The sequence below is a fragment of the Rhinichthys klamathensis genome, unplaced genomic scaffold (genome assembly GCF_029890125.1).
Source record: "Rhinichthys klamathensis goyatoka isolate OS25496 unplaced genomic scaffold, OSU_Roscu_1.1 h1tg000172l_1, whole genome shotgun sequence".
NCBI classification, from domain to species: domain Eukaryota; kingdom Metazoa; phylum Chordata; class Actinopteri; order Cypriniformes; family Leuciscidae; genus Rhinichthys; species Rhinichthys klamathensis.
This window is the reverse complement of record NW_026606702.1, coordinates 1034666-1052058: the sequence shown is the minus strand read 5'-3', so window position 1 is coordinate 1052058 and position 17393 is coordinate 1034666. Positions and strand designations below refer to the sequence as shown.

The 17393-nt window shown below is 37.0% G+C and overlaps 2 protein-coding genes across 5 annotated transcripts; both read right to left on the bottom strand.

The window, feature by feature from the left end:
- Positions 1-820: 820 nt before the first annotated feature.
- Positions 821-4060, bottom strand: asb12a (ankyrin repeat and SOCS box-containing 12a). 4 transcript variants are annotated; one of them, XM_056260083.1, is made up of 4 exons: positions 3980-4060; positions 2910-3108; positions 2252-2824; positions 821-1802 (listed from the first exon to the last, which is right to left on the bottom strand). In XM_056260083.1, the coding sequence occupies exons 2-4, from the start codon at positions 3097-3099 to the stop codon at positions 1648-1650; spliced, it is 918 nt and encodes a 305-aa protein (XP_056116058.1). In that variant the 5' UTR covers positions 3100-3108; positions 3980-4060; the 3' UTR covers positions 821-1647. The 4 variants fall into 4 exon arrangements, with proteins under 4 accessions (XP_056116058.1, XP_056116057.1, XP_056116059.1 ...); XM_056260082.1 differs by lacking the exon at positions 3980-4060 and adding an exon at positions 3642-3800; XM_056260084.1 differs by lacking the exon at positions 3980-4060 and adding an exon at positions 3221-3357.
- A 90-nt stretch (positions 4061-4150) lies between these two features.
- mtmr8 (myotubularin related protein 8) lies at positions 4151-16423 on the bottom strand. Its single transcript, XM_056260075.1, has 14 exons — positions 16286-16423; positions 14695-14817; positions 14025-14187; positions 13353-13513; positions 12641-12769; positions 8770-8904; positions 8180-8312; positions 7902-8011; positions 7679-7804; positions 6948-6997; positions 6492-6692; positions 6161-6289; positions 5770-5896; positions 4151-5685 (listed from the first exon to the last, which is right to left on the bottom strand). The coding sequence occupies exons 1-14, from the start codon at positions 16307-16309 to the stop codon at positions 5392-5394; spliced, it is 1905 nt and encodes a 634-aa protein (XP_056116050.1). The 5' UTR covers positions 16310-16423; the 3' UTR covers positions 4151-5391.
- Positions 16424-17393: the final 970 nt, after the last annotated feature.

Here is a 17393-nt window from a genome sequence, read left to right as displayed (position 1 = left end):
CCTACTCTTTTGCACATGTACTAGGACAACTCTTGAATATGGTAATTAAAGCAGTGGTATTTGTTTGTGCAATTCAAATTTGAGTTTTGCCGCAACATTTACATGACTGGGGACCCACAAGAGGGTGCTTGGGGGTCTACAGAAAAAAAAGATTTTACTAAATGTGTTTAAGGCTATCAAACTTAATGTGTTGACAAAAGCTTCCAAATTTGAACTACGTTAATCATGAAAAACACTTTACAAATATATTTGAATAGAATTAAAATGTTTCTCTCCTGGTTTTTGCCTAATTTTAATAGTGGGTAGAAAAAATAGTTATCCTAATAAAAATTGATATTTCCAGATTTCCTTTTTTATTTTTAGTACAATGACAATATAAAAGCTTATTATTTAATTTTACTGCCTTATTTAGAAAGGGGGTCTTTGACATCAAAAAGTTTAAAACTGGGTTGTTAACTAAAACTATTAAAGGGATAGTTCCCCCACAAATGAAAATTCTGTCATTAATTACTCGCCCTCAAACCCGTAAGACTTTCGTTCATCTTCTGAACACAAATGAAGATCTTTTTGATGAAATCTGAGAGATTTCTGTCCCTCCATTGACAGCTACGCAACCACTTTCGACTGTATTTTTTAAGGTCTGTCTCTGCATTGTGCATCTTAGCTCCTCTATGCTAAATTAAAGTATTTTAAGTTTGCCACATCAGTGCAATAATACTATTTTATGACAAAAAACATTCTCTATGTGGAAACCAGCACCTCAAATGACCGCATAAATGTAAATATAAAGAAAAAACAACCACAGATAAACATTCAAATGTTCAGTACTTAAATTTTATGAACAAACTAACAAGCCAGCTGTCATCCATAGCAGAATAATGTTGTCAAAATACACTTGCAGAAGCACATTTGTATATCCCATTAGCACAGACTGCTACACGTGAAATCCTCAAGCTACAAACGTCAATACCGGTCATAAATCCTTATGAAGACTCTGGAACTGATCTTCATTTTGAAGTCTTTAACCTCACATGAACAGAATGATCTCCATTACACTCTACCTGCACAATAGAGGTTATACAGCATCTGTTGGAAGAATGCATCCCTCTAAACAAGGGATTCATAGACACAAGTACATCAATGGATTTTATATATCATATTAAGATTGATAAGACAGTTACCAACAATTTTGCATCCATCATCAAGCTGTTACTAATCAACAAATCAAGTAATTAATCAGCAAAAATCTGTTTTACAACAGCTTAATTTACTATGAAAAAATGAAAACCTCCAGATGATCTTGAAAAGAGAGAAACAAGGCTATATGACAACGCATAGTTCTAGAGCATTAACTCTTTTAGACAACACTTCTGGTCGTATTACATACAGTAATAATAGATATTACAAATTTGAATGACTATCAAGCAAATTAATGCATGAGGATGTTCAAGTTTAACACACCATACATGTAAACAGAGTTTGTTAGCAGTGTATCGGTCCGTCTGTGAGATTGTATACGAGTGAGTCCACGTCATTAGGTCAAGACCCTCTGTCTGTATGGTCTACCAGTCCAGTGTTTGGTCTACCAGTCCAGTGTCTGTTTGAGTCTGTCCTTTAGTAAGGCACAGTTGAATATGCTCTGGTTTGTCAGTAAACCAATGCACTGCTCATAGACTTGTGTTTGAGATAGTTGATGAGCCTGGGTGGAATCTCCAGAGAGTCCAAAGAGTGAATCTTGTTCACCTGTATCAGGTGTCTACGAATGACCAATCTACACTGAGATGCCAGAGTCTTCGGAAACCCTGTTTAAAAAAAGAGAGATTGATAAAACATGGCACTCACATGGCAATCAGTGCTATTTTAGTATCATTCATATACTATTACAGTGTTCATTAATATTTTGTATTAGCTTTTATTTTTATATTTTCACTTTATTTTAGTTAGAATAATTGTGTGTGCTTTGTCATTTTTAACAAATATTTCTATTTAGCTTTATTTTTATTTCAGTTTTACTTTTAGTATTTTTAGTACTTCAACTTAAACATTCTAAGTTTAGTCTAAGTTTTTAAAGAGAAACTTTTTCATCCAATATTTATATTTTAATTCATTTTTGATTTATTTAAAATATATATATATATATATATATATATATATATATATATATATATTCTTAATAGTTTTGGTTACCAAAAACAACACTGATGGAATAAAAAAATTTTTTTAAAGAGACGTTATACTGCTAATTTCTCACCTCGCTCTTTCAGCAACAGCTCAACAGCTTCATTCTGTTTGGTGCTCTTCTCTATAATGAGGGTCGGCAGGTAGACGTTTGCCCCAAAGTCAATGAGCAGTTGAATGTATTCGACTCCACAGCCGTGTCGCAAACACAATTCCAGGACCGTCTTCTGCTGCGTGGCCCTGCCGATCACCTTCTCTTCCGGGCTGTTATAGTTCGGATCCGCCCCATATAACAGCAACATTTTAAAGCAATCCAGGTGTCCATAAATGGCTGACAGGTAAAGCGGCCCGCTGCAGACGGCAACCCCAGATGCCCACAGCGTCACCTTTGACCTGGCGTTGACCTCTGCCCCGTGCTGAAGCAGCTGGCGGAGGATCTCCGGGTCGCCCTCTCGGGCGGCGGTGAGCACCGGCGAGCTGTTGTTCAGGTGACTTCCGTTCGGATTAGCCCCGGCACGGAGCAAGGCGAGCACGCAGCTCAAGTAACGCCCGCAAACAGCAGTGAAAAGAGGAGTCTGGGCTTTCACATCAAGGGGGTCCACCTCTGCCCCATGGGCCAGGAGCAACTGCAGGCACCTCAAGTGACCTGCAGGGAACAAAACATCTGCGTCTTGGTGTCCAACAAACTCAGATGTGACATCAGAGAGTGCGTGCAAGGGTGACGCATGTACCTTTGGACGCAGCCATGCGTAACGGGGTACCTGGGATACCCCAACCGCTCTGCTGATTAATGCACTTCCTGTAGTGTTCTTGTGACAGTAGCTCAGCCAACAGGAAATGGTCATCATCAGCCACAGCTCGGTTCAGCTCCAGACTCTCAGCAGCAGATTCATCGTCTTCCACAGGTCGTAGCTGGAGCATAGAGGAGAACTGTCGAGAAAAAGAAAGTTTATGCACAGATTAGTGTCTTTGTAGTGTTTTTTGTGTGACTGTTGAAAATATGTAAAAAAAAAAAAAAAAAAAAAAAAAAGAAGCTGCCTACATAGACGATGCCAAAAATGCTGTCCAGGTTGGCAGCTCACTAGCAGATCAGTTTCACTTTCATTTGAATAACATATGAGCTTTTATCATTTTTATTTGTTGAATATGTTTTGCTTTGTTTCAGATTTATTTCAACTGAAAAAATATATATTTTTAATTCTTAACAACAAAAACAACACTGGTGGCTAGATTTTCAGCCAGAATATTCAAGATGAATTGCATTCTCTTCCAATATGTGAAGCACTTTTAAGTTCAGGTGTGCATAACAACAAAACCGTATATTGTTTTATCATGTCTAATATTATTGAGTAAATTATGATTACATAATACTATTATGTGTGACAGCGTTCAAAAGATTAAAACGCTTTGTCATGATGAACTTTATTTATCTGAATTAGCTTAACGCACTAACGTTAACTTACCTAACGTTACTAGCAAGCAAACACAACATAGGTTAGCCGACTAGCAAATGAGATAAAACCCATAAATACAAGCAAAACTGATTTCATAAAGGCGTTATGTTTCTAAACTCAACTGAGAGTAAAACTGAGCATACACGGAAGAAAATTCATTCTCAAGCTTTGAGCTCGGTACTAGATTTAACTCGAGTAACGTTATCTGTAAATAACGCTGAGTTTGACTTGCTCTCTCCGACCTGCTGTCAAACAAACATACATTTTAACGGAACAAACAACTACGTTCGTACACCATGACCATTTAGCAGATATTTTAAGAGTGTTTTCGTCTCAAGGACAATCACCGAGCTAATAATAAGCCAAACACTGACGACGAGTAGCGGAAGAAGATGTTCTGCGGACGGCCAGAGGGGGCGCTGTGCGTGCAAACACCGCTATTGGGATGTGTAATGAGTGGGTTAAATGTTACCCACAAACTTAATAATGCAAATAATACGATCAAATAACAATGCACATTTTTACTAAAAATGTATATTTATTTAAAGAAAAAATCTATTTAAATTGAATGGTGTACAAAAGAAGTACAAAACAGTGCAATGATCAAAACAAGCGTGTATAAAATTATTCAAAACTTTAAAAATAGATGTAATGTAACCAACAGGCTGGCATTTTCAGTGACATCACTCATTGCTTATTTCAAAATTCCCTTTTGCTGAACATTTAGTGAAAAAAAATTCTCTAATTTAATCAAAAAATAATATTGTAAACAAATGCTTCTCAATAAAGGAATTAAACACATTGATTTTTCATCTCACATAATAAGAAAAGCCTGTCTGGAGCTCCATAGCAGGGTTCAAGAAGTTGAATTCTAGAACTAAAGCTGTCAAATAATTTCCACATACACAAGCAATACAATCATTTTACACATCCAGTAGAAAAAATAAAAAACAATATTGCTTTGCAAAACTATATATGCAATGTATTCAAAAGGCTTGGACAAAAGGACACAAGTAATATTCTAGAAGGCCCACCATCAACTGTTTTATGTGCATCAAATTATTTGTTTGGCATTAGAGCTAGGCTTTAACAATCCGGCATCCTATTGCATTCAATCAGCAGCATTTTTTCAGCTGTGTTTCTTTGCATGCAAAATAAATAGTGTTTGCAATATAGAAATCAAAAAATAATACTACGCCTTTGAGCAAAAAAAAAAAAAAAAGTTAATCAATTTGACCCGTTTTCTAATAGTGTGTTCCCTTTATCTACCTGAATCTCACAACAGCTGCTAATGTGTCTGAATAAATCAGTATCAGGGTCTGGTTTTCAAATGTACTACACATTACATATATTAAAAGAAAGACATTAAAAAACTACCGTTCAAAATAACTCCAATGAAACAAGGTCAAATTTGATCAGAATGGCATTTAAACAAAACATAAATGATTCTGATTGGCTATGATCAAAGCATGTAGCTTCAATCCTCATGGTCTGAAGGCCAACAAACACACTCAAGTCCACAAAAATGTATAGAACATTTCAGGAATGTCCAGAACAGATATAATAGGGTAAAAGAATACACACAGTGATAGAAGAATCTCATGTACAATGATACACAATCACAAACTGGTGTGTGGACTTTTTTTCTATTATGGCGGCCTCAATTGTGAAAAGAGTACTGCATGAATCTTTTCAATACTCTGGACATTTGTTCCTTGGGGTTTCAGTCAAAAAATGTCCAATCTGTTACTATGGAGACTCAATGGGATTCTTGTACCTCCTCTTTGGAATGTTCTGTTTCCACAGAAACAGGTTTGTCCTTAGAGGAGGTCAGATCGTGTTCGGTGGCCACAGGCTCTGCCCCTTCTTTCTCATTACACTTCTCAGCTCCTGGACCCGCCTCCTCTCCGTCGCCATTACTCAAAGGAGCACCGCTTCCGTTTGATTGGGCAACAGGAGCATTGGGAGTGTTCTCATTTGGACTGTCCTGTTCTGCAGGTGCGTTGATTGGTCCAGATGGATCAGGGAGAACCCCATCTGCAACAGCCAGCTGCTGTAAATGGAGGAGAGGGAGACAGTGACATGCCAAACAAATACCTCTCCACTCAAAAACTGCAACTCCCACAACCCCACTTACTCGCTGTAATTCAGTCATGGTTCTTTCTCCTTCTAGCTGCTTCTGTGTGAGGGACAGCAGCTGGTCTAGAACAGACTGTTTTGGGTGCATGCCTCTGTCATAGTGGTTATACATCCCACACCAGAACCTGGGGAACACAAATACACAATCAACACAGTTTTAATGAAGTGCTGTATTGAGTACATCAGTGATATTTTTTGTTTACCATGCTTTTGGTGCTAAACTATTCAGTAAACACGAGACATTACAGACATCGAATTAATTACACCACAATTATCTTTTTGTTTGCAGTAAGCACAGTGGAGAGTGACGTTGTGCATTGAACCCATCTGTGTTTGTTGGTAACAAGTGGAAAGGTGGTTTGTTCATGTGTTTGAGAGTGTATTCATACTTGAAGTGCAGGGGTAAAGTGCTTGGTCTGAGAAGTGTGCTCTCTACTGTACGTCGGTACAAGGGGTTTCGATACTGATGCTGGTTCTCCAGAAGATGTGTCCACAATGAAAACGTTTTTTCATGCAACCTAAAATCCCACACAGAATGTTGAAACAAAGCATTTAAAATCATTCAAGACTTGGAAACAAACAAGCAAGCAGAGTATGGTTGATTTCACTTCTGTCCGAATCAAGAATATTTGCTTTTAATTTTGAAGCACACACATTAAATGATGACGATTTTTATTTTTTTTAAATCAATGTGTGTGTGTATGTGAATTCTATCCTCACCTCATTTCCAGTCGCTCTTTCTGGCAGTTGCCGATGAAGTTGCCGTACTGGCAGGCGTAGACTTGATTGTGTATTTCTATGAGGTAGCGTTCATTAAACTCAAACACACAGGGAAATTGTTCTGACAGCTGCCACACGCACTCCAGGAACTGGGTGAACACCGGAGACACTTCCTTGGGGTCGGTGTCCAGATGGCCACACCTAGAGCACAAACGTATATACAAATGTCACAAAAAACTGACCAGTTATTGACAATAATGGCTACAGAGATCACCATTAATAAAGTCAGTCTTTATATAGTATACAAAAGGTAATTATTACATATAACACTTTTAATATTATTTGACATATTAATAATACTGCTATATAATATTTATTATTTGCTGTTATTAAACGCTGTGATACTGTTTTAAATATTATTTATCAATTCATGTAACAGCAGTTACAAGTTCTTACCTGTGACTGAATTTATGACCAAAAGAGATCCACTCCTTTTCGATTAAAACCTGTAGTAAAAAAATAAAATAAAAAAGTCAAATAATGAATGAATTTTTCCTCAGTCTACTATTTGATAAACATTTTCAAGACAGTCAAGAACATACATTTTTCCATAAGTCTAGGTGTTTTACCTTTTAATATACACTACTGTTCAAAAGTTTGGGGTCAGTAAGATTTTGTAAAAGAAATTCATACTTTTATTCAGCAAGGACACATTCAATTGAACAAAAGTGACAGTGAAGACACTGTAAAATAAATGCTTTCTATTCATCCTGAAAAAAAATGTATCATGGTTTCAACAAAAAATATTAAGCAGCACTACTGTTTTCAACATTGATAATAATAATAATAATAATAAGAGCATCAAATCAGCATTTTAGAATGAAGACTAAAGTAATGATGCTGGAAATTCAGCTTTGCCATCACATTTCACATTACTTATTACAATAGAAAACAGTTAATTTTAAATTGTAATATATAATCACGATATTACTGTCTTACTGTATTTTTGAATCTTACCAACCCTAAAATTTTGAACAGCAGTATATTTTTAGTTAGTTACACAGGAATAGTTGATGACTTATTTAGCGAAGCCATGACCTGCCTAACAGTGACAAATGTGAGCGTGCACTTAAAATTCATAGCAGTCCTGTGTTGAGTATAGAGGTTATAGGTTACTAGCTCATTACCATGAGGCCTTTAATGGTTCTGTAGTAAGGGTCCAGCAGTATGCAAGCCAAAGAGCACACCTGAGCCGTTCTGTCCCATCCATCAGAACAATGTACCAACACACTCGCCCTCTCTTCACAGACAGCCTATAACACAAACCAAATGACGGAGTAAATCAGAAATACTTGATGAGCATTTGTGTTGGTGTGTCTCTCCATGCAATTATAGATTTGAGGTCAGTACCCTGGCGAGGAACACGCCTGCATCCATCACAGATTTGATGTGCCTCAGCCAGCCGGAATTCTCCAAACCTATCAGATAGTCACTCATGGAAGGGGATTTCATAGAGCACACTGCAAAGAATAAACGGTACAACAACCAACCATCACTTTATCTACTACTGGCTTAAAAGGTACAACCGACACTCAAGTGAGCATAAAGTTGCAAACACAAGCGTAATTAGCTTATTATAGAGTTAATATTGCATATACCAGTACAAATAAAAAAGCTTGTCCTCTCACCCTCCAGCAGTTTTTGCAGGCTGTTTCTCATGACGTGGATGTTTTCAATTCCTTGGAAGTGGAACCTGATATTGGAGTAGTTGTCCTCATTCTCATAGCCTTTACCAGCTGCGCGGTTCGCCATTGCATTCAACTGACAAAGACAAAAAGCGCGTATAAATACATGCACATGTTTCTCCAGATGATCAGGTTATGGTTTACAGTTGTTTCGCACTAAAAGAATAGGGAAAGGAATAATATGTTGTTTTTCTAGTTATATTGGTGAAACATGAGATGGGCAACAATAAATAGAACAGTATATACAATATTTGCAATACATACAAAAAATAAAATACATTGCATAACTAAACTCTATGACCAGAATTTATTGGTTAACTAATAAGAATCTGTAAAATGTTCATTACATAAATAGAGGAGTAGTTGGGGTCAGGGGTCAAAGGTCAGAGGGTGAAAGATTACACATGACACCTATGTGACTCCTACATATATGCCAGAGCAGTTGGGGTTGAATGTTTAAAGATAAACATTTACAAGTCCCATCATGAGTTGTCCTATAATGTATATAGAAAGGTTAAGGTCAAAGGTCACACCTTAGGCCGTGTGTCCACTACATATATAAAAGGGCAGTTGGGGTTTGCTTGACTGATGACCTGAAGCATCTGCTCGTCTTCTACACAGCGAGAGTTCAAACCTGACAAAGGCTGACTGCAGCGACAGATCGCAGCCTGCAAGAAAGTCACACAAAATACAAAGAACAGACAAGGATGTTGTTAGCTGCACAACTTCTCACCTTTCCAGTATAAACCTGTTGATGTATTTATATGTCCTCAACATGGTGTAAACTGTAAAAATGTGATTATTCGACTGTGTGAAATTAACTGTTAAAAAGCCTAGTAAGGCATTTTGCTGTCTACTATCTGGGTTCAATCTACCTATAAATTATTCATTTAAATGTATTAAATATATTGGACTATTCAATAACTTTGCAGTATTGTATAAAATAGACTGCCTGGCCAAAAAAAAAAAAAAAAAAGGATTATTGCAGTGATGATTATGTTTCTAGCATGTTATATGTTTGCCAACAGTTCTTCTAACCGTAATTTATGGAGTGTGTAGCTTTTAATTTCTTAATCAACCATGTAGAAAGACGCATCATGGGCATATTCCAGTAGCCTGACTACGTCAGACTTCGTACTTCCGCTCAATTTCAGTTCGCTTCTGTACTCAGTCTGAGATAGCGACCTATCTCTGTTTTCCTCCGGTCTGAAAACAGCCGGCCAATCAACAAACAGAGGGCGGGCTGAGAGCCGTGACGTAGACGCTAAGCGCCGAGTTTAAGATTGTATTTTAGGTTAGGGAAATCGAAAACGACCGCAGATATGGAGATACGGGATGCAATTCACCATTTGCAAACTGAAGCCCGAACAAGAAGAGTGTTTGTTAAACATTTTTAATGAAGGTGATGTTTAAGTTGGAGAGAGGGATAATTCCGTTATGTGATTGGCTTATGGGTAACCAATGATTTTATACTTCAGAAAAGCACCCCCCCCCCCCCCCCCTCCCCCCGCGAGAAAAAAACACTTGTCAATTATGCCATTCCAGACTCTGTCTACAAAGCAAAGCGAAGTAGCAGAGTTTGGTATTACCAGGCTAATATTCCAGGATGACAATGTCAAGATGCATCAGGCTCAAATTGTGAAAGAATGGTTGAGAGTGAGCATGACGAATTATTTTCACACATGAATCGGCACCTCTGAGTCCAGACCTTAAATTAATAGACTTTACAGAGTGCTGGACTCTTGCATCGTCAATACAAGATTTTGACCAAAAATTGATGCACCCCTTGATGGAATTAACATTCAACATTCATGCTCCCTCCAAATCATTCTTTCACAATTGGAGCCTGATGAATTTTGACATTGTCATCCTGGAACATGGCCATGATGTGTCTTCCTACATGGCTGTTTAAGAAATGAAAAGCTACACACTCCATCAATTTGGGTTAGAAGAACTGTTGGCAAACATGTAACATGCTTGAAACATAATAATCACTGCAATAATGATGCAATCATAGACAAGCATTTGCCTATTTAAATCCTAACAATGACCTTTTTTTTTTTGGCTGGACAATGCATGTATATAATTATTAAAAGCTTTTCTCTAAACATTGTCGGCTATCTTTGATGAATTTGTTGCAGTGCATTTTGGGACTCCATTATCTGTTAAAGGGTTAGTTCACCCAAAACTGAAATTTCATTTTATTATTTACTCACCCTTAAGTTGTTCCAAACCCATAAGACTTTCGTTCATCTTCGGAACATAAATGAAGATATTTGTTATGAAATCTGAGAGCTTTTTGACCCCCCCATAGACTGCAACGTTATTACCACTTTAAAGGCCCAGAAAGGTAGTAAAGACATTGTTGAAATAGTCCATGTGACTACAGTGGTTCAACTTTAATGTTATGAAGCGACAAGAATACTTTTTGTCCACAAAAAAAACAAAAATAACGACTTAATTCAACAATTTCTTCTCTTCCATGTCAGTCTCTGACGCAGTTTAAACACAGTGTAGTGCTTCTGGGTTCTACGTCAGAACACAGGCTCATTATTGGCCGGCTCCTGCGTCAGCATCACACACATGTGTCGTGGTGCTCACGTTAACAGCATTCGGAGAATGACACGGAAGAGAAGAAATTGATGAATAATATATTTTTTTCTTTTGTACACAAAAAGTGTTTTGTCGCTTCATAACATTAAGGTTGAACCATTGTAGTCACATGGACTATTTGAACGATGTCTTTACTACCTTTCTGGGCCTTTAAAGCGGTAATAACGTTGCAGTCTATGGGGGGGTTAGAAAGCTTAATTTGTGTTCTGAAGATGAACGCCGAAGATGAAGGTCTTACGGGTTTGGAACGAAATAAGGGTGAGTAATTAACGACAGAACGATTTAAGTTTTGGGTGAACTAACCCTTTAAGGATACATGCAATGCTTTCTTAGAATTTGGCCATTTGTTATAAACTTCAGCATAATTATGATGTCTACTGTATGAAATAGCCTTCGCCAGGGCTGGACTGGGACTAAAAATCGGCCCGGGCATTTTGGCCCAGACTGGCCCACTCCATATAATCATAAACACGACCGATCTTTTCACGCCCCAGAATATGTATACTAACTACTATTAAAATCACTAATGCCATCTAATGAGTGAGTAGGAATGAGTAAGAGTTAATAGATGAAATACCTAATTGTAAAATAGCTACAATCGAACTACTCCACAATGATGAATCCTAAAACAAGCTATAAGCTGCATTGGCATAGCAATACCAGTGTTTGACACAGGATTTTTGGTAAATCTGTGGTGGGTGGACCTCTGTCCCTTTTTAATGTTAAATTCATCAATCTGGTGCACTTTGAGAATTAAAAATTAAGAGCTCCAACCCATAATAAGTGTGCAAATTGAACAAAGAAAAACTCAAAACTCTTTTAGCTGTGATATAGTGTCTGTCTGCATTACACTACTACATAATAATAGTTATAATATTAATTCCATGACAGTAATAGCCATATATTGTAAAACAAATGCACTGAAAAATAAAAGCAACTTTCATAATTAGTTTTGTAGCCTACTAATTTCTATGCTTGAAAGAGATAAACATAATGATCTTTTATTTTTTATTTTTTAAAACATGGTTTAGGAACGCGTCTCATTACAATTCTGCGTAATCGTCAACTATGCAGATGTGTAAATAATGCATAATGCGTAACTGGGTGATGGGTTCCTACACTCATCGCCTCAGTGTTCTTCGGAAAGTTGTCTAGTTCTGCTTACCACAGTTCTCTACACTCACTCATTCTCTCCTGATCCTCCTCAATATCCTCGTCAGACACTTGAAGGGCCCGTTTCTTTTTTCACGCTATTTCTCTGCACATTCCTTGCGTTTCTTCTCCATCTCTCGGACTATTTTGACAGATACACAGTGACACTGCACGCTCGCTCAGAGCCTAGAGGGGGAGGTGTTTAAAGATGTGATTGGACCAGCCCAGTGCCAATCAAAAAAAAAAGAACCAATGGGCCACTGATCTACGTGTTTCATGGGCCGGTCTGTTTAAAAAAATAAAACCTACGCTGACTTGTTTTGTCCAATGCATTACACCGACACAAAGAACCCTGCGCCGCCAATTAAGCAAAACTAAACGAATGGGCCGTCGATGTACGAGTATTATGGGCCGTTTAGACAAAAAAATTGCTTTTATATTTTTGATCTGTATCGGCCCAAAAAGCACGTCGGCCCACCGGGCATTTGCCCGGTATGCCCGATGGCCAGTCCAGCCCTGGCCTTCGCGTTAGGAGTGTGCCTATGATGCCTTAAAATGCTGTCTAGGTGGGGAGCCCACTAGGTTGTGGAACAGAGCCATTGTGTGCATTTATAAAGTGCATGCCATGCGCTTGTACACCTTTGTATCTTTGTGATAGTAAGACAGAGCAGGCAATCGCCCTCGGCTCCTAAACTTGGCACTGCCAGTTACCGTAGCAACACTGGCACTTTTAGGGAGTCCAAGGATAGATGGATAAGTGCTACAGATCTATGTGAAAGAGAGACAGAGGGACATTTTTTAGAGATCTATGAGACAGAAAAAAACATTAAAAATAATTTTAATAACACAATTGATAAATTATTTAATTATAAAGATTGGTCAAATTTTAAACAAAAAATTCTGATCAAATTTTGGGTGCATACACTACAGTTAAAAAGTTTGGGGTCCGCAAGATTTGTTGATCAGTCAGTTGATCATCATTTGATCATTACAAAAGAGTAATATCATGAAATATTATTACACTTTCATAAAATTATTGTTTTAAAATCTATGTCTGTATGTCTGAATTTATTCCTGTGATGACAAAGCTGAATTTTCAGCATCATTACTTCAGTCTCACATGATCCTTCAGAAATCATTCTAATATGCTGATTTGGTCTTATTATTATCAATGTTAAAATCTTTATTATCTTACTTCCCCCAAACTTTGAACGGTAGTGTGTTTGATTGAAACTGTTCTGCCTAAAACATATTTATCATGGTGGTCAGTGGATGAAAAAAAGTTTGGCTGATTATTGTTAAATGCTCCTAAACAGGATGCATGTTCACTTTACTATGTTTAGTATGCTACCTTATAGTTCTTGTTGAGGTGGCTGATTTCCCAATATTCATTGGAGAGACCCATCCTGCTGAAGTCGTTCGCCAAACTGATGAATTCCCAACCCCGTCGTCTCCTGTCCTCCTCATTTTGATGTGGATTATAGAGAAAGGCATAAAGCTCATCTTCTTTGACTGAAATGACATAAGTATGTCATTATTGGGCCAGTCCTGCACTGTCACTACATTCATTAAGCATGTGTTGTTAACCAAAATGATTAAGAATTGTTTTCACTAACTGAAATAAAGCTAAAATAAAAATTATATATATATATTAGATGAAAATGTCAAATTTAAAAAAATTAAAGCTGCAACATTTCTTGCAAGTTTAAGATGAAGTACTAAAAAAAGAAAGTTAAATAAAAATATTTTATAAACCTAATAAAAATGCACATAAATTCTAAACTTAAACTAAAATTAAAATATAAAATAAAACAAATTCAAAATATGAATAAATACTATAATACGTAGTACATAAACAATACTGAAATAACACTGTCATGTTCATGTGTTTTCATGTCTTGATACTTAAACATTTGATTTTCTGTGGGTTATCAGTTCAAAAATAAAAAAGGAAATCTCATAAATACCTACTTTGCTCATACCAATGCAGCAAACCACCAGTATGTGTGCGGTGTGTGTGTACCTGGTTGAGAAAGGCGCAAAACTGACTGATAGACATCCTGACAATCTTTCTCTCTTTGGAACAGCAGATGAAGCATCTGGAAGGTTTTACAGCGGATCAGGAGCGGACAACCAGACGCGGTTAAAGGAAGTTTCTCTACTGACGCAATGTGATGATGCAGCACCTTCAAACACACAGGATTGAAATATAACCAGTGTTATCAGACATATCTAGATGTGTGTTTCTAAAAGACTCAACAACATATGCCCTATGGTGGAAGAGATGGTTGCATCCGAAATCAGGCGAGAAACAAAAGTTGTATGTCTGAATTCACAGGACTCGTAAAAGAGTAGGCAAAAAGTACAAGGATGACCTACTACATCCGGCGAGATTCTGAAGTGTGCATATGATGGACACTTTATTATCCCATGAGGCCACGGAAGATGATTTTGTGAATTGCAGTGAAGCGACACAACTGACTTTGGTAGGTCACATGATAATGACAACATGGTGAATGTTGTCCAGATCACATGTCCGGATTACATTCATACAAAACACATTCACACAATATAGAACATACTTTCTTAGCAGTTGTGTGAAGTGATTACTTGTTCAAAATATGTACCTACTCAACAGAGTATGCGATTTCGGATGCAGCCCATGACACTCTGTTCCGACTTGCCTACATTACCCATGTTTCTTTGCGTGTACTGTTGGTTTGTTCCACGTAGATAAGGTGAGTGGCAGTCAAGTAAAGAGTGCCCAGAGCTGATGACTTTTCAGTGTACCTGTTCAGTAGTTTCACATACTCCACCTGCAAAAAAAAGCAGTAAGAAAAGTATTAGCGCAGAATTATTGACTCAACAGTCCTCTACTAAAAGCACTAGCCGATGACTGAAGGGGTTAAGCAGACAGACTCGCGTCTGTTGGGTTTGGATGTGCCCCTCAGGGAGCAGAACCCATCATCCAGACTATGTTTAACACAATGGAGAGGAAATCCTACAGAACCTCTTAAGTCTACTGTCAGCACATCCTGTTGCTCCATCTCTGCATTTTTGTCATTTTGGTTACTGAGTAACAAGCGATGAAACAATTGTAACACAAGATGCCACTTCAGCACAAAGGAACAATTTATTATGAGTCAAAGTCTAATGTACTCTGCTCGTTTATACTTGATGAAGAACTAATCTTTTCAGTAACTGATTAGAAAAATAATTTCAGGTCTTTAGCTGGTCAGGTGTGAGATCTCTATTGTCTCCATAAAGTGAACAGGTTAGATCCTGTATTTCTGCATGACATGAAACTCAAGCTAAGCCACAGTAGGTCAAATTAAGATTATATTGATCAAGATTCAAACAAATAATTCTCTGTGAGCGGGAAGAGCAGATCTAACCAGAGTTGTTAACTGCTAATGTAGACCAGAGTTCCTGCGGTACTGCTGATTCAACATGTGACATCCTTTGAGCTGATCCCTCAAACACACAAAAAATACAAAAGGGTGCAGCAATCATCTTTTAATACTTTTAAAAACTATCATATGACCATATAATGTTATGTAACAAAATAAACATATTTTCTACAGCATTACTTCTCAATCCTGGTCTGCAACCCAAACTGCACATCTTGGATATGCAAATTTCAAATAAGATGATGAGCATAGCATCAAGTGTGTTTAAATAAGGTAGATGGGATCCTTAATGACCAGGACTGAGAATCACTCAGTAAATGAAGTACTATAATGTGTAGGAAAAAAATATATAATGTAACTTAATAGAAACTAAATATTTTCTAAATAATAATTTATACATGTTTATAATATTATTATTTCTTCACAGTATAAATTGGGTCTTTATACAATAAACTACATAGATGCCTTTTAAATTTTAGAGCAGGGTCCCTCACACGAGTATGATCATATGGCATCTAAAAGGTTGAAAACCCCTGCTTTAGGCAAAGCTTCATAGAATCATTTTCTCTCCCTTTGCCTACAGGTTCACTTGAGCAAACTTACAAGTGGAATTTTGAAGTGCCAACTGAAAACACCTTCAAAGTCCTTTCAGATTCATTAAGATGCGTTACATTCAGCAACCAACTTTAAAATGCATTGGATGAATTTAACAGCATACTAAAGCTCGGAATCGAGTTAAACAACCCTTTTAAACGCTTCCTTCTGCATGTTTTTACACCTAACGTTAGAGTGTTATTGAGTCTGACATTACATGAGATCTCCCAACTTTACACGAGTAAGTTAAGTTACACCTGTTGATCAGATTCAGACCTACCTTTGGCGTTATAATGTGCTCCATATTTTCATTGGGTTATCATCCAACTGTCCACGTTAAACTTTCGCTGTTTGTGTGTTTAGTGGTTAACATAATTGTTTCGGGAAATCGTTTTACGTTGCTGGCGTTCCTCCCTAACATGAGGAGGACTACAATCATGTCAGCTGACGGGAGCAGATATCGCGATAAGTCAAAGAGCAACGTGATTTCAGTCGCCAACTTGATGTACGGGTCGTCAACAGTTCATTCCTGAAGCATGCTGTAATAATTTAACACTACAGTACGTATGCATATAAAAACATATTGATTAAAAATAAATTATGAAAATTATTTTTGTAACACAATGTTAACGGTAAAAATAAGTCCTATAGCTACAATAGCTGTTATATAAAAAGCTATAAATAGTTATAAATAGTCTATACGTGAAAGGGACAAATAAAATAAACAAATAAAAGTTGGCTTTTCAATTTGACATGACTCTGACTCTGACATGAAGCTGAAGTTTTCAGAGTGCTTGGGGGCTTGTTGAAAAGTTAAAGAACAGTAGTAAAAATGTACAAAATAATAATAAGTAACTAACTACATTTGATTAAAAAAAACATACATAACTAAAATAATTTAAACAATACAAATACTCATGTTTATAATATGACCCCCAACCCCATTAATTGCATATAGGTCTTTATTTATGAAAATATAATAGCCTATATAGCCTTTTATATAGATGCAGTAAAAAAAAAAAAGTGTTGATGCCTTAAATTTTTAAGTACAATCAACTTGGATGTTTCCAACTTAAATTACATTAAACTGATTTATTTTTTAATTAGTTGAATCTTGCATAAAAGTTGAAAACTTATTTTGATGACTTAAAGCAATGTAAAGCATATGTTGTCATAATGTATTGATAATTTAAAAAAATTACAGTGTGGAGGTCCCTCGCATGTCTGGGGTTCTGTGGCATCTAAAAGATCGAAAACCCCAAGACAAGTCATAACATATCTGGAAACATCATTAACCCTTACCTACACCCAGACACAAGCAGTGCAGGGGGGTTGCTCCTGCAGGGTGGCCCAACCAGATTTATCTAATTGGTGGGGCGGACCCCCAT

Excerpts from the sequence above, each read along its gene's own strand:
- asb12a (XM_056260081.1), bottom strand. The coding sequence starts at position 3,026 with ATGATGACCATTTCCTGTTGGCTGAGCTACTGTCACAAGAACACTACA. Across the intron at positions 1,803-2,251 it reads GCTGTTGCTGAAAGAGCGAG|GGTTTCCGAAGACTCTGGCA; the intron begins GTGAGAAATTAG and ends TTTTTTAAACAG.
- mtmr8 (XM_056260075.1), bottom strand. The coding sequence starts at position 16,309 with ATGGAGCACATTATAACGCCAAAG. Across the intron at positions 14,188-14,694 it reads GTACACGCAAAGAAACATGG|GTGCTGCATCATCACATTGC; the intron begins GTAATGTAGGCA and ends GTGTGTTTGAAG. Across the intron at positions 6,998-7,678 it reads GAACCATTAAAGGCCTCATG|GTTTTAATCGAAAAGGAGTG; the intron begins GTAATGAGCTAG and ends TTTTTACTACAG.